General features: G+C 32.3%; 4 protein-coding genes across 4 annotated transcripts; all 4 read right to left on the reverse strand.

Moving 5' to 3' along the window:
* Positions 1-11: 11 nt before the first annotated feature.
* DFA_00493 (uncharacterized protein) lies at positions 12-539 on the reverse strand (the record flags this gene model as incomplete). The annotated part of the gene is made up of 1 exon (XM_004358425.1): positions 12-539. The coding sequence occupies one exon, from the start codon at positions 537-539 to the stop codon at positions 12-14; it is 528 nt and encodes a 175-aa protein (XP_004358482.1).
* A 272-nt stretch (positions 540-811) lies between these two features.
* On the reverse strand, positions 812-6,410 carry DFA_00494 (uncharacterized protein; the record flags this gene model as incomplete). Its single annotated transcript, XM_004358426.1, has 10 exons — positions 812-937; positions 967-1,076; positions 1,268-1,453; positions 1,516-1,923; positions 2,318-2,520; positions 3,040-4,451; positions 4,527-4,881; positions 4,970-5,846; positions 5,916-6,117; positions 6,201-6,410. 10 exons carry the CDS (start codon positions 6,408-6,410, stop codon positions 812-814), a joined length of 4,089 nt encoding a protein of 1,362 aa, XP_004358483.1.
* A 125-nt stretch (positions 6,411-6,535) lies between these two features.
* Positions 6,536-12,060, reverse strand: DFA_00495 (uncharacterized protein; the record flags this gene model as incomplete). The annotated part of the gene is made up of 11 exons (XM_004358427.1): positions 6,536-8,170; positions 8,244-8,604; positions 8,679-9,528; positions 9,627-9,837; positions 9,951-10,165; positions 10,475-10,599; positions 10,674-10,731; positions 10,795-11,367; positions 11,388-11,495; positions 11,584-11,767; positions 11,848-12,060. 11 exons carry the CDS (start codon positions 12,058-12,060, stop codon positions 6,536-6,538), a joined length of 4,533 nt encoding a protein of 1,510 aa, XP_004358484.1.
* A 320-nt stretch (positions 12,061-12,380) lies between these two features.
* On the reverse strand, positions 12,381-14,036 carry DFA_00496 (uncharacterized protein; the record flags this gene model as incomplete). Its single annotated transcript, XM_004358428.1, has 6 exons — positions 12,381-12,525; positions 12,647-12,710; positions 12,793-13,116; positions 13,236-13,597; positions 13,674-13,716; positions 13,757-14,036. The coding sequence occupies 6 exons, from the start codon at positions 14,034-14,036 to the stop codon at positions 12,381-12,383; spliced, it is 1,218 nt and encodes a 405-aa protein (XP_004358485.1).
* Between the last annotated feature and the right edge of the window lie 88 nt (positions 14,037-14,124).

Genomic DNA, 14,124 nt, shown 5'->3' on the forward strand with positions numbered 1-14,124 from the left:
CTCAAACTTTATTATGATTGTATATTTAAGGTATGTGATAGTTGATACCATTTAAGTTCTGACATATTAAGCCAATTTGATCTGATTATATCTTTGATAAATGTCAAGGTTTGTGAAAGTAATTGTTTCTGTTGTGGTTTGATAGTAATATAATATTCAATGATTTGATGTATCTTGTCAACATGTTCATATTCTTGACCAAAACATTCGTTTATATAAAGTCGGATAATGGAACAGAGATTATAGATGACAATGTCATTCTCTTCATTATCAACATTTAAATTGATGGGAAGCAGGTTTAACCATTGGGGAATGATGTCACTTAAATTGCTGGCGACCTTGTGCAGTGGCACGTATCGGATGATTTTACCGATACTAGAGATGGCATATTGACAAGTATACCTGATGAGGATTTGATCATTGTATACATAGACTCTGGCACTAATGACCTGTAATACCTGCATGGCCCATGGTAAGAACCTATCTTTTCCAAGTTGTGCTGCAGCTCCCAAAGCAATTGAAGCGGTCCAAACAACCATCTGATCAGAATTGGTGAGACACTGGATAATAGTTGTGCTGCAGCTCCCAAAGCAATTGAAGCGATCCAAACAACAATCTGATTAGAATGGGTCAAAAACTCGATAATAGTTGGTATGGTCTGGGAAAAATAGTTGATGGCCGACTCTTGACCACACCCAAAGTATTTCGTCATTAAATCTAGGATACCCAACTTGATTGACAAGAGGCAAAAAATACCCTTTTTTTAAAAGTTTTATTTTTGTGTAAGTACAAAAAATGGTGATAGTAAATCTCATGTCTCTGTTGGAACACTATCCTTATTCGACTGTTGTAATAATTCTTTGATAAATAAACAGGTTTCATCGAGAAAATCAATAAAGTGACATTTCAGATATAACAAATCTAGGTCTTGATTATCCTAGAATAAATGTATCTCTTTTATCTTACCAATTTGATTGTAAAGTATCTTTGATTAATGTTAAGGTTTGTGAGAGCAACTCTTTCTCTTTTTGATTGGAGGTGTTCAAATGTAGGTATTGATTGACGATTTGGTGTATCTTGTCAACATATTGGTACTCTTTTCCGAGACATTCGTTAGGGTAGAGATGAATAATGCCACAGATAGTAGAGATGATAACATCAATGTAGAACTGTGGTTTGTAGGTTGATAGATGATCCAACCATTTTGGAAAGATGGTATTGACATTATTGCTTGAGTTGGGCAGCGGAACATTTTGGATGAGAATACCAATCATCGAGACTGCCTTTTCTATGACCATTTTGGCATCATCATCATCAGAGTCTGACAGTGGCATAGAGACCATAATGTCAAAGGCTTGTAACGCCTCGATAATCCATGGTGTGAATAACGAAAAGACTCTAGAGATGATTGGTATGATGCTTGATTTGTTCCTCACTTCATGTCCGCTAGAGACTAAAAACAGAAAAAGGAAATAAATATTTCAAATTATAATTGATTTAGAATATTTAATTTACTTACAGGTTTTAATTTTTCTTTAAAAATAAAAACAACCGAATTTAATGATAGTAATGCATGTTTAACAACATTTAAATTTGGTGATTGTAATAGTATTTCAAATGAACTTGATAATACCTCTAATACATTATCAGAAAGGGTGTCTATTTTCAATGATGACATCATTGTTTGAACCAACTGACAACAACTACTTTGGATTCTTTCATTTGGATCATCACGAATATATTTTCCAATCACTTTAAATATTTGATCGGTTGATTTAAAAAAATCAAAATATCCTGCATGATGATCATCGTCTGTCTGTGCATTGTTGGTGTCTTGCTCTTCATTGAAATAATCGGGATTATTGTTATTGTCAATATAGTATACTTTATCTGTCAATACTTTGAATGATCCATCATCCTCTACTACTACTACTTGAGTCAGCCACTCGTATAAATGAATAATAATTCTTTCAAGATTACGATTTGTAAATTGTTGAGGATTATTTTCGACAATAAGTAACAAGCATTCAAATACTAGACTTTGTGTTTTTTGATCATTGATCGAATCTCTTGTTCAGTAAAGTCACCGCCATTACCGTTGATCAGTATCACCAACATCTCTATTTTGGCCTTTCTAAAGCCATGATTTGACAACGATGCTATCAATGCTCTTATAGTATCTTTTGAAGGTGTCTCTACTTGCTCATCATTTACAATAGCAACGATGGTTGCAATTCATTCCAAAGACCTAAAGAATTAAATCAAAACATCATCATTAATAAATTAAATACAATTTATAGATTAAAATTGAACATACCTCTTGGTATTAAAATGAGTGCAAGTATGATACCAAGTAAATGACCAATATAATTATATGTGTAACCAATTGTAATATTTGTCTTTAACAACTCTACTGTTTCAAATTTGACTGCATCCAATATCTCTTTTGGCAATGATCTAATTAAAGGTTTTTTTATAAATAATTTATCAAGTAACTGTGCTTGCTGATTTTTCTTTAATCTTTAACAAGTATGAAATAGGAGAAAGATTATGCTATATTAGTACTTTACCAAACTCATCAATTTTCATTGTGTGATAGATACATACAGTTTTAAAAGTAGCCTTTATCATTAAATAGAGTAACCATGATACTACTTGATTAGGTGTAGACTCTAAACAATCCCTATATGTTTGTTTTGTTTCTATCTTTACTAAACTGTGGTGCCTGCTGCTGCTGCTGCTGCTGCTGCTGCTGCTGTTGTTGTTGTTGTTGTTGTTAGCATGATTCCTTACTTCTTTCTGTATATTTTCAAAGTCTTCTGATGGTTTCTCCATCATATCGATGTGGTTGACTATCCTTTACTTGACTATTATACTAATAGTACTACTATTATTTAATTTACTTCAACCCTAATGATCGTCATGCATTTTGTTTGTGCAATGATGGTGGTGGTTAACACTAGCTCTGATGGATGTGTGTGTTTTTTTATTTACTTTTTTCACCTGTATGTTGTGTGGGTTTCTTTTTTTTATTCTTACTTTGATACTTTGTCAAGATGATTCAAACATTTTTGAATGATGTCACTGACATTAATATTAATATTGCTTGTGAGTTGTTTTGGGACATATTGGATAATGGTGTTGATGCTAGAGATGATAACATCGGAGGAGGAGGTTCGTGGTACCATCATTAATGATGCCGCGGAGACAATGGCGTCGAGACCCAGTAATGCATCGATGGCCCAAGGTGAGAATCTATCTTTAGCATTTTGAGCTGCCTCTTTTAGTGTAGATGCAGCAATACGTGAGATGTTATTCGTATATGTCAGACACTCGATAATGGCAGGTATGATATGTGGGAATGAGCTGATAGCCAACTCACCACCATACTTGCAGTAACTATGCATAAATGTGAGGATCAGAGCCTTGATGGCATTGGACCCTTCATTGTCACGTAATTTATGACATCCCCTAATCAATAGATCTTGGGTGATGAGTGGTATGGTGATGGAGCTGTTGTACTCGATCAGCTGAACAAGCATCTCATAGTTTCTGACCACAATAAGTCCCACCCCAATTAAATCTGTATTGCCAATATTGGCCTGCTGTTCAACAAAGTCTTGTATTCTTTTGTCCAAATTGTAAAACAGAGCCACTGTTGATTGAATCTGATCCAATGACATTTCATTACGATCACCAGCGCTGCTGTCCATCAATTTGATGAGGTTGGTTGCAGCGAAAACTCGATGGCTCACTAATACTCGTTGATCAACCAAGTTCCAGTCGGTCTCTAGCATACTTGGAGTGGCCACCAAATCGACTACCATACCAAACATCTCGATTGTCTTGTCGCTACCTGCACCATAATGCATCTTGTACATTGTTACATATTTGGGTAAATTGTCAAGGGAGAACAGTTGAATTCTGTTGTTTACTGTACACCCAACCAACTTGATTAATGGACCAATCAAACAATGTATAAATGGTGCCAATTGTTGATAGACCACGTCTCCAAAAAGAGTCGATTGTGATGGCATACAAATCTGAATGAGGTTGTTCATTCCTGTGAGGGTCGACATTATTTTCTTGACATTTTGTCGTGATAATGCACGCATGTCTTGTTCTTGATCGGGTAGTGGTATCTCTAGTACATTGACAGCCATCCTGACAGTCATTGGTAAATAAACTGCAAACTCATTACCAACCGTTTGAATAAATGAATATGATGCTCTTGTAATATCAACTGACAAATCAACCGAACCTTGATTCTTTTTAACAAACATCACCATAAACTTGTTCAAGTATGTTGAAAATGTATTATTGTCAACCACCAAACCACACAAAGCAAATGCTTTAACTGAACGACACCTTAATACTCTTGATTCTTTTGTTGCAATACTTTGATGTTTTTCCAACACTGATAATAGTATTGGAATAATATTTCCAAAATACTAAATAATAAATAGAGTAATAAATTGATTAATGTTAACAATTAAATTTAAAATATTGATTTAGTATTTACTTACAGGTTTTAATCTTTCTTTAGCAATAGAAGCAAGAGACATTAATGATGGTAATGCACTTTCAACGACATATAACTTTTGTGATTGTAAAAGTTTTTCAAACAAACTTGATAATACTTGCAAATCAGTATCTGCTATCATATCTGCTTCCAATACATTTGTCATTGTTTGAAGTAACAAACAACAACTAATTTGTATGCGTTCATTTGGATCATCATAAATTGATTTGATCAAAACTTGGTATACCTTTTCTTTTGAACCAATCATCTCTTGCGTATGTATAAATAATTGAATTAAACATTGTAAAGATGCCCATCTAACTCTTATATTTTCATCTTCAACTAATTTAAATATTGAACTACAAATAAATAAAATTAAAAATAATTTTATAAATAAATAAATAATTAAATAAATATTATTATTATTTTTTTTTGTTGTTAACATACTTTAAAATAAATGGATGTTGTTGCGTAACAATATCAATTAGAAATCTAGTAAATTTAGACAAAGCAATCAAACTAGCATATCTTTCATTCCATTTTTGAGAGTTTACTAGGCTGGTGAATTGATTGTAAATGGATTGTTGTATTTCGACATGGTTACCAATCAACCCAACGAATCGTTCAAAATTCGAATCGGCTGGAATTTGTTGATCAAAGTCTGTCTTGAGGATACCAAGGTCACCTTCTTCCTCGCTATTTATGTTGAATATAATACCTTGATTGTCTGTACAGTAGTCGCTATCAGTCCACTCTTCCACTGATACATCCTCAACTTGAATCATCCATTCGTACAAATGTGACAAGATTCTTTCAAGATGACTGTTGGTAAATGCGTAAGGTTCAAAAATATTGTTTTCATCATTCTCGACCATATCCAACAAGAATTTATAAACCACACCCTTTGTATTTGTCTGACTCTTGTTTGATGATGAGAACCCATTTTCACGATTAATATCCAATACTTCTATTAACGTGTCAATGATTGGTAAAATGAATTCTTGCATCCAATTTGGATTCTCGTCCATATAGATATTGTTTAGAGCAACTACAATCTTTTTAAAATATTCTCCTTCAGTCTTTTCGATGATTGGAAGCGTTGACAATAGATCGGGAAGCAATGATCGATACTGATCATCAGACAATTCACCAGAGCTTATCTCATTGACCAACGTATCTAGTTTTGACTTTTTAAAGTCATACTTTGACAGCAGTGATAGTAATGATAATGCATTTTCTTTTAATGGTGATGATGATCCTTCCTCTTCCTCTTCTTCGCGATTGACAATTTCCACCAAGGATGGTTGTAATTCATTCCAAAGACCTACATATAATATATAATCAAATTAAAAATAATATACATTACAATTTAAACCAAAACAACAATACATACCTCTAGGAATTAAAAATAGAGCAATTTTTTCAATGATACCAAATAAATGACCAATAAAACTAACTGAAAGATTTGTCTTTAACAACTCGACAGTCTCAAACTTGATAGCCTCCATTATATCCTCCAGTAACAATTCTTTGAGCAAGTCATCACCTTTTTTAATCAATAGTTTATTAAGGAGTTGTACCGATTTCTCTTTAATCTTTAATGATAACAAGCAGTAAAAATAAAAATAAGTAAATTGCAAAGGTAATCTCTGAGTATATATAGCTATATAATACTTACATTTTTACAAGTACCATTTACAATTAAATAGAGTAACCATGATACTACTTGTTTAGGTGCAGACTCTAAACAGTCTTTGAATCTTTGTTTTGTGATACTCTCGACAGTACTGTTGTTATTGTTATCATCATTCTTTTCTTTTTCTTTCAGTCGATCTTCTCTTGCTAAAATAATAACTATATCTACAAAGTCTGTAGTTGGTTGTTCCATATTATATGTATTTAGCATTTGTAGCTGAAAATAGAATGACATAGAGCTCTTATAAAAAAAAAAAATCAAAGATATTTAAATTCCTAGTTCTTCGAAAAATTATTTTACTCACAGTTTATTATTTATTATTGCTTGTAATATTGTGACAGTGTGTCTTTTATATCTTGTGGAATATTATGCCAATTTGATTTGATTGTATCTTTGATAAACAACCAGGTGTCTGTTAGTAATTCTTCTTGTTGTTGTTGGGTAGATTTCTTGATATAATGTGGGATGATTTGATGCAACTTGTCAACATGTTGGTATTCTTGACCTAGACACTCGTTGGGATAGAGACGGACAATGGCACAAAGGTTAGAGATGGCAATATCATACACGGAAAAGTTATAGATGGAAAGAATATGATCCAACCATTTTGGAATAATGATACTGATAAGACCACTTGGTTGTGGTTGTACGTATCGGATGATGGTGGCCATGACATTGGTGGCATAGCCTGTGATAGACTTGTCGTCCGTCAAGACGATGGCGTTGAGTCCTTGTAACACATCCATGGCCAATGGTGAGAATCTATCCTTAGCATGTTGTGCTGCCTCATCCACTGCCATTAATGCGTTCTGTCTGACATTTGAATCAGTGGTTGTCAGACACTCGAGAATGGCAGGTATGATTTGTGGGAAAGAGCTGATAGCCAACTCACCACCATAGTGACAGTAATCATACATAAACATGAGGATACCTGCCTTTGCGATATTGCTTTCTTCAACATCTCGCAGTTTCTCGCATGATCTGTCTAATAGATCTTGAGTGATGAGTGGTACTGTGATGGCACTGTAATTCTTGACCATCTTGCCAAGCATATCATAGATACCAACCACTATTTTAGATATTGTAGCGAGTACAACATCTGGTGTATCAAAGTTACCAATAACATCTTGATTGCCGTCCAACACTTGCTGAGCAACTTGTTCCATTCTCGTTTCCAACTTGTAAAACATATCTATCGTTGATTGAACTTGATCAAATGACATTTCATTTTCCATCTCTATGATAAAGTTGTTTGTAATACGAACTCTGTGGTCCAGCATTCTCCAGTCATTCTCTATCAGACACAAAGGTAGAACCAATTCAAATATCATACCAAACATTTCGAGTGCCTTTTCATTACTCACACCATAATGCATCTTTACTATATTTAAACAGCTGGATAAATTGTGAAATGAATCTATTTGAAAAAGTGTGCGGATTGCATTTGGACACCTAGCCAAGACGAGTAGTGGACCGAACAAACAATGTACAAATGGTGCCAATTGTTGTCCAACCGATTCTAGGTATGGTCGTCCAAACATAAAAGTCCTCATGATTATGTTTAATTGAATAAGAGTCGTCGCTATTCTATTGGTACCTAGTCTTGATGATTCAGTCATTTCCTCTGCTAGATTTGGTAATGGTATCTCTAGTATTTGGACAATCATCTTTATGATTATTGGTAAATACACTGCCAATGATTTACCACTGTGTTTAATGAATATAGGTAATACTCTTAAAAAATCATCGACCAAATCAACCGACCCTTCATTCTTTCCAACAAACAACATAAACTTGTACATGTATTTTGAATACGTCTTCTTGTTCATTGCCTTGCTGCACAGTGTAAAAGTTTTGATTGCACGACACCGTAACAATCTTGATTCTTTTGTTGCAAATCTTTGATGTTTTTCCAATACTGATAATAGAATTGGAATGATATTTCTAAAATTCTAAAAAATAATTAAATAATTAAATAATTAAATAAATAGAATTTAAAAGTTGAATAATTATTTAATTACTTACAGGTTTTAATCCTTTTTTAACAGTACCAGCAACGGTCATTAAAGATAGTAATACATTTTCAACTACATATAATTTTGATGATTGGAGCAGTATTTCAAATGAACGACATAATCCATCCAAAACATCATCAGTGACCATCGTATTATTATCTACTGTCAATGAATGTATCATTGATTGAAGTAACAAACAAGAACTACTTTGAACTCGTTCATTTGGATGACGAATGGTTTTGGTACCGATTCGGAATATTTCTTCTCTTGATGATTTAATAAATTCTTTATGTTGGGATAATTGAACTAAACATTGTAATGATGCCCATCTAACTTGTATACTTGCATCATTGACTAATTTTAATGCTGAACTAAATAAAATAAATTAATTAATTTAATTAATTAAATAAATAAATAAATTTAATCTTTTTGAACATTTACATACTTTAAAATAATTTGAAATTGTTGTAATGTAATACCATTTAGGTATTTACAAGAATTGGCGAAACCAACCAATGCTGCATATTTTTCATTCCAAAGTTGCGATCCTAATAATAGGTTAGATTGTTTGTAAATTGAATCTTTTGCACGATTACCGTGTGCACTTAGGAATCTACATTGAAAACTTGAATCAGCATTGATCTGTTGCTGCTGATCATGTTCTTTTTCAGACCTGATACCACTGCATTGCTCTTCCTCGTCATTGAGGTTCAACATTTCATTTTCATTGCCAGTGTTGGTGTAGGTGTCTGTCCACTCTTTCAATGACATGTCTGTGACTTGAGAGGCCGACCACTCGTACAAATGAACGACGAATCTTTCAATGAGACGATCGGTATATTGGTAGGGATAGGACCTGGCAATGAACAACAAGTAATTAAATACTATACTTTTTGTTCTTTTCGATGTGAAACCATGTTCACGATTTACATCCAACAACTTGATTAACGCGTAAATGATCGGTTGGATGAGCTCCAGCATCCAAATTGGGTTCTCTTCTATCGTGATATGTACAAAATTGTTTATAATCATTTCTATATATTCTCCTTCAGTCCTTCCGTTCATTACCGATAGCATTGTTATGACATAGGACATGGATGATGCATACTGCTCTTCATTCAACCTATCGGCTTTGACCATATCTACCAACATCTGAAGTTTAACCATTCTAAAATCATTTGACGTCGCTAACAACATGAGCAATGCTCTTGTATTATATTGTAATTGTGAATTCTGTCCTTCCTCTTCTCCATCAATGATAGCGTTCAATGATGACTCAAAACCATCCCAACCACCTAAGAAATCAATAAAATCAATGATAACGTTAATATATATAATATGTAAAGCAACTAGCAACTTGTTGATGATTTAACATATCTACATATATACATACCTCTTGGTAATAAATAAATTGCAAGTGATTTAATGATACCAAGCAAATGATAAAATACATGATATCTAGTTGAACTAGATGATGTAAGATCAGTCTTTAGCAACTCGATAGTTTCAACCTTGACTACTTCTACTATCTCTTTTGACAATGATTCTAGAAAGTAAGCTTTTTTAACCAATCTAAAAAGCAACTGAAATGATTTCTGTTTAATCTTTTTTTGTTATTTTAATAGAATGATAGAATAGAGAACATAATATAATAATATTAGTTATCATGTCATTGTTTGCAACAAAGATAAATATATTTATTTATTTAGATACATACAATTTCAAAAGTAGCCTTTATCATTAAATAGAGTAACCATGATACTACTTGATTAGGTTCATAACACTCTTTATATGATTGTTTAGTAACTCTCTTTACAATATATTTGTAAGTGTTATTAGTATCATTCTTTAATGTAATTTGCTTCTTTGTATCTTCTCTTGCTAATTTTATAACTATGTCTACAAAGTCTTCTGATGGTTTCTCCATCATCACTATTTTTTTTATTTATTTTTTTTTTTTTGGATAAATAATAAATGATGATCAACAACTATGTACATATTTATTTTAAACCATCTCGAGTTAGTGATGGAGAGATATTATTCTAAAATTAAAATACAAGTATTTTAATGTATGATGTAAGAGTTGTTCGTATCTACCCCCTACTCAAATACAATATTCCTTTTTTGATTAGTGCCAAAAGGGGTTGGTATTACCAATATGTGTGTTTAACTTTATTATTTTTTAATTAATCCATATAATGTGATAGTACTCCAACTCTTACATATTTTGGAATATTATGCCAATTTGATTTGATTGTATCTTTGATAAATAAATAAATTCTTTATAAATTGATAATTCAACTAAACATTGTAATGATGCCCATCTAACTTTGATATTTTCATCATTAACAAATTTTAATACTGTCCTAAAAACAAAGAAATTAAATAAATAAATAAATATAAATATTCTAATAAATATAATAATATTTTCCTAACATACTTTAAAAATAATGGAAATTGAACGGGTATGTTTGTAATTAAAAATCTACAATTTTTTCCTAAACTAATCAAACCTGCATATCTTTCATTTGATTTTTTAGATTATACTAGAATGTTGATACGTTTAAAAACTGATTCCTCGACACTTTGACCAAGTGCACTGACAAATCGTTCAAAAGCAGATTCTGCATCAACCAGTTGACCATCGTAATTATCATTATTGATATCACTATCTTGTTCTTCATTGTAATTTAAGTTGGCAACATTGTTATATGCGGTGTAATAGTTATCAGTCCATTCTTCCAATGACACCTGATCGACTTGAATCAACCACTCATACAAATGATTGATGATTCTTTCAAGATGACTATCTGTCAACTCTTGTGCGTCATTTTGGGCAATGAGCAATAAAAAGTGAACGACCACACTTTTAATGCTTTTGGTCAAGAATAACTTTTCACGATTTCTATCCAACATTTTAATCAACATGTCAATTATTGGTTGAATTAATTCTTGCATCCATTCTGGATAGTCGTCCATATAGATATTGACCAAATTGTCTATAATCTTTTCCATAAATTCTCCTTCTTTTCTCGATCCATCCATATGTGAAATCTTTTCTAAAAGTTGGGGCATGAATGATCGATACTGGTCATCGGTCAATCCACCAGCCTTGATCTCTTCCAATTTCATCTCTAATTGAGACTTTCCATACCATACTTTGACAACACTTCTTGTTGCAATGTTGCCGCGTATTGATTAAATGGTGATGTTACATCTATCATTGCATCTTCTATTATTGATTCTAATTCCTTCCAAAGCCCTAAATCAAATAAAGGATTTAAACATTAATTAAATTATATTAAACAGTCAAAACAAAACATATAATTAGATAATTATATATAACATACCTCTTGGTAATAAATAATTTGCAAGATTTGCAATGATATGATACAAATCAGGTGTGGGGGTTATCTTTACCAACTTGACTGTTTCGACCTTGAGAGCATTCACAGTTCCATCTGACAACAACTCTAACAAATATTCTTTTTTCATAAATAGTCTAGCAAGTAATCGCATTGAATAAGATTTAATCTAAAAGTAAAAAGAGAGTAGAGTACTGTAAGTCACCTGATCACCATGACAAATCAAATCTAATCTTCATTAATACATACAACGACAAAAGTACCATTTATCATTAAATAAAGTAAACATGATACTACTTTATCACTATCAGACTCTAAACACTCTATAAATGTTGCTTTTATCTCTTTCTTTAATACATATTTGCTATTATCTATATTATTAATTTTTCTGATTTGTTTGAGTGCAACTTCTCTTGCCAAAATGATAATAATATCTATAAAGTCTTCTGATGGTTGTTCCATATCATGAAATTAATGATACAATTAATACTACTATGAGTTTGTTATTGAAATAAATAATTGTTGTCGGACAGTACAACAATTATTTATCATCATCGATATATATATATACATGTATTAATAATAAAATGTGCAAACTACTCTTTTGTTTATACCACTTTTTTTTGTAACAACAACCCCACACAACACAATCTATTTTTAGGGTGTAAGTTAAATATGGTAGACTGGTTTGCTTGCTTTATTATATTATATCTCTTTCACTTGGCATCCATCATACAGTGTCAAGGCTGCCACTAGGAGGTTTGAGATACGGCATGATCATACTACTCGGTGGCAACTTCTTTGACATCGTCCTCGTCGATAGAGTTGACCATGGCGTCGAGTCGTCGGAAAGCGGTCAAGGCAAATGGTGAGAATCGGTGTTTGGATAATCCAACCGCCTTTTCGAGTGCATAGGTAGCCTTACATCTAACATCGGCATCATCGATTGCCAGACACTCGATAATAGGTGGTATGATCTGTGGAATGCCTTGAGAGCCGACTCGCCACCAAACTCGCAGAAACTATCCATAAAATTTAGATAACTGACTTTGCGATATTTATTTCTGCTTGGTCAACGTCTCGTGGTTTCTGGCAAGCTCTGTCCAATAGATCTTGGGTGATAAGTGGTAGTGTGATGGCAGTGTAATTCTTGACCATCTGCCACTCGTATTCTCTTGATGTCTTGTATTTTACGGTACGCTGAGAATTCTTCTAGTTGTTGTTGTTGTTGTTTTTGATTTGATAATGGTATCTCTAGTACACTGACAATCATCTTGATGATCATTGGTAAATGCACTTGAAATGATTTGTCAATTTTTTTAATAAATGTTCGTGATTGTCTTAAAACATCTATAACCAAATCCAACGACCCTTCATTTTTTCCAACAAACACCATCAACTTGTCCAAGTATGTTGAAAATGTCTTCTTGTCGACCACTTGGCTACACATTGCAAATGCCGTGATTGCCCTACAAATTAATAATCTTGATTCAGAGTGACTCTGATGGTTTTCCAACACTGATAATATATTTGGAATCATATTTTTAGTATTTTAAACAAATAGAAATAAAAAGACAAAAATATTTAAATTAATAAAATAAATATTAAATTTATGTGATTGATTGATTACTATTTACTTACAGGTCTTAATCTTTTACCAAATTGAGTAACGAGTGACATGAATGATAATAATGCATGTTCAACTACAACTAAGTTTCGTGATTGAAGTAGTATTAAAAATGAACTACATAATCCATCTATAACATCATCAGCCAATGTATTATCAATGTCCAATGAATATATCATAGATTGAATCAACATACAACTAGTACGTTGAACTCGTTCATTTGGATCACAAATTGTTTTGATAATACCGTTAAATATTTCATCTCTTGATTCAACCATCAAATCTATATGTTCAAATGATAATTGAATTAAACATTGTAACGATGTCCATCTAACTTGAATATTTTCATTATTAACAAATATAAATAATATACTAAAAAAATAAATTAATTAATTAATAAATAAATAAATAAATAAATATTTATTATTTTATATTATTATTTTCATACTTTAAAATAAATGGAAATTGTTGTACAAAGATCTTTAAAATATCTACAATATTTTGATAAAGCAATCAATGCTACATATCTACGTTCCCACTGTTGGTGGGATTGTATCGTTAACAAGTTGTTGAATTGATTGTAAATGGATTGCTTAAACTTGTCACGTTCACCAAGTGCACTCACGAATCGTTCAAAAGCAGATTCTGCATCAACTATTTCGATGATTTGTTCTGTCTTTTCGTTATATTCCTCGACCGAGTAATTTGGGTTGAAAACGTCATTTTCAATGTCGATGTGGTCGTAACTGTCAGTCCACTCTTCCAATGGTATATGCTCCACTTGTGCCAACCAGTTGTACAAATGAGACATGATTATTTCAAGGTGCATATCGTCAAACTTTCTCGACAATGCCCAACAAAAAGTCATATACCGTACTTTTAGTGCTCTTGTCCAAGAA

This window comes from Cavenderia fasciculata (assembly GCF_000203815.1).
Source record: "Cavenderia fasciculata unplaced genomic scaffold Scf_Dfasci-F-a-25c12.r2-5, whole genome shotgun sequence".
Classification (NCBI taxonomy): Eukaryota; Evosea; class Eumycetozoa; order Acytosteliales; family Cavenderiaceae; genus Cavenderia; species Cavenderia fasciculata.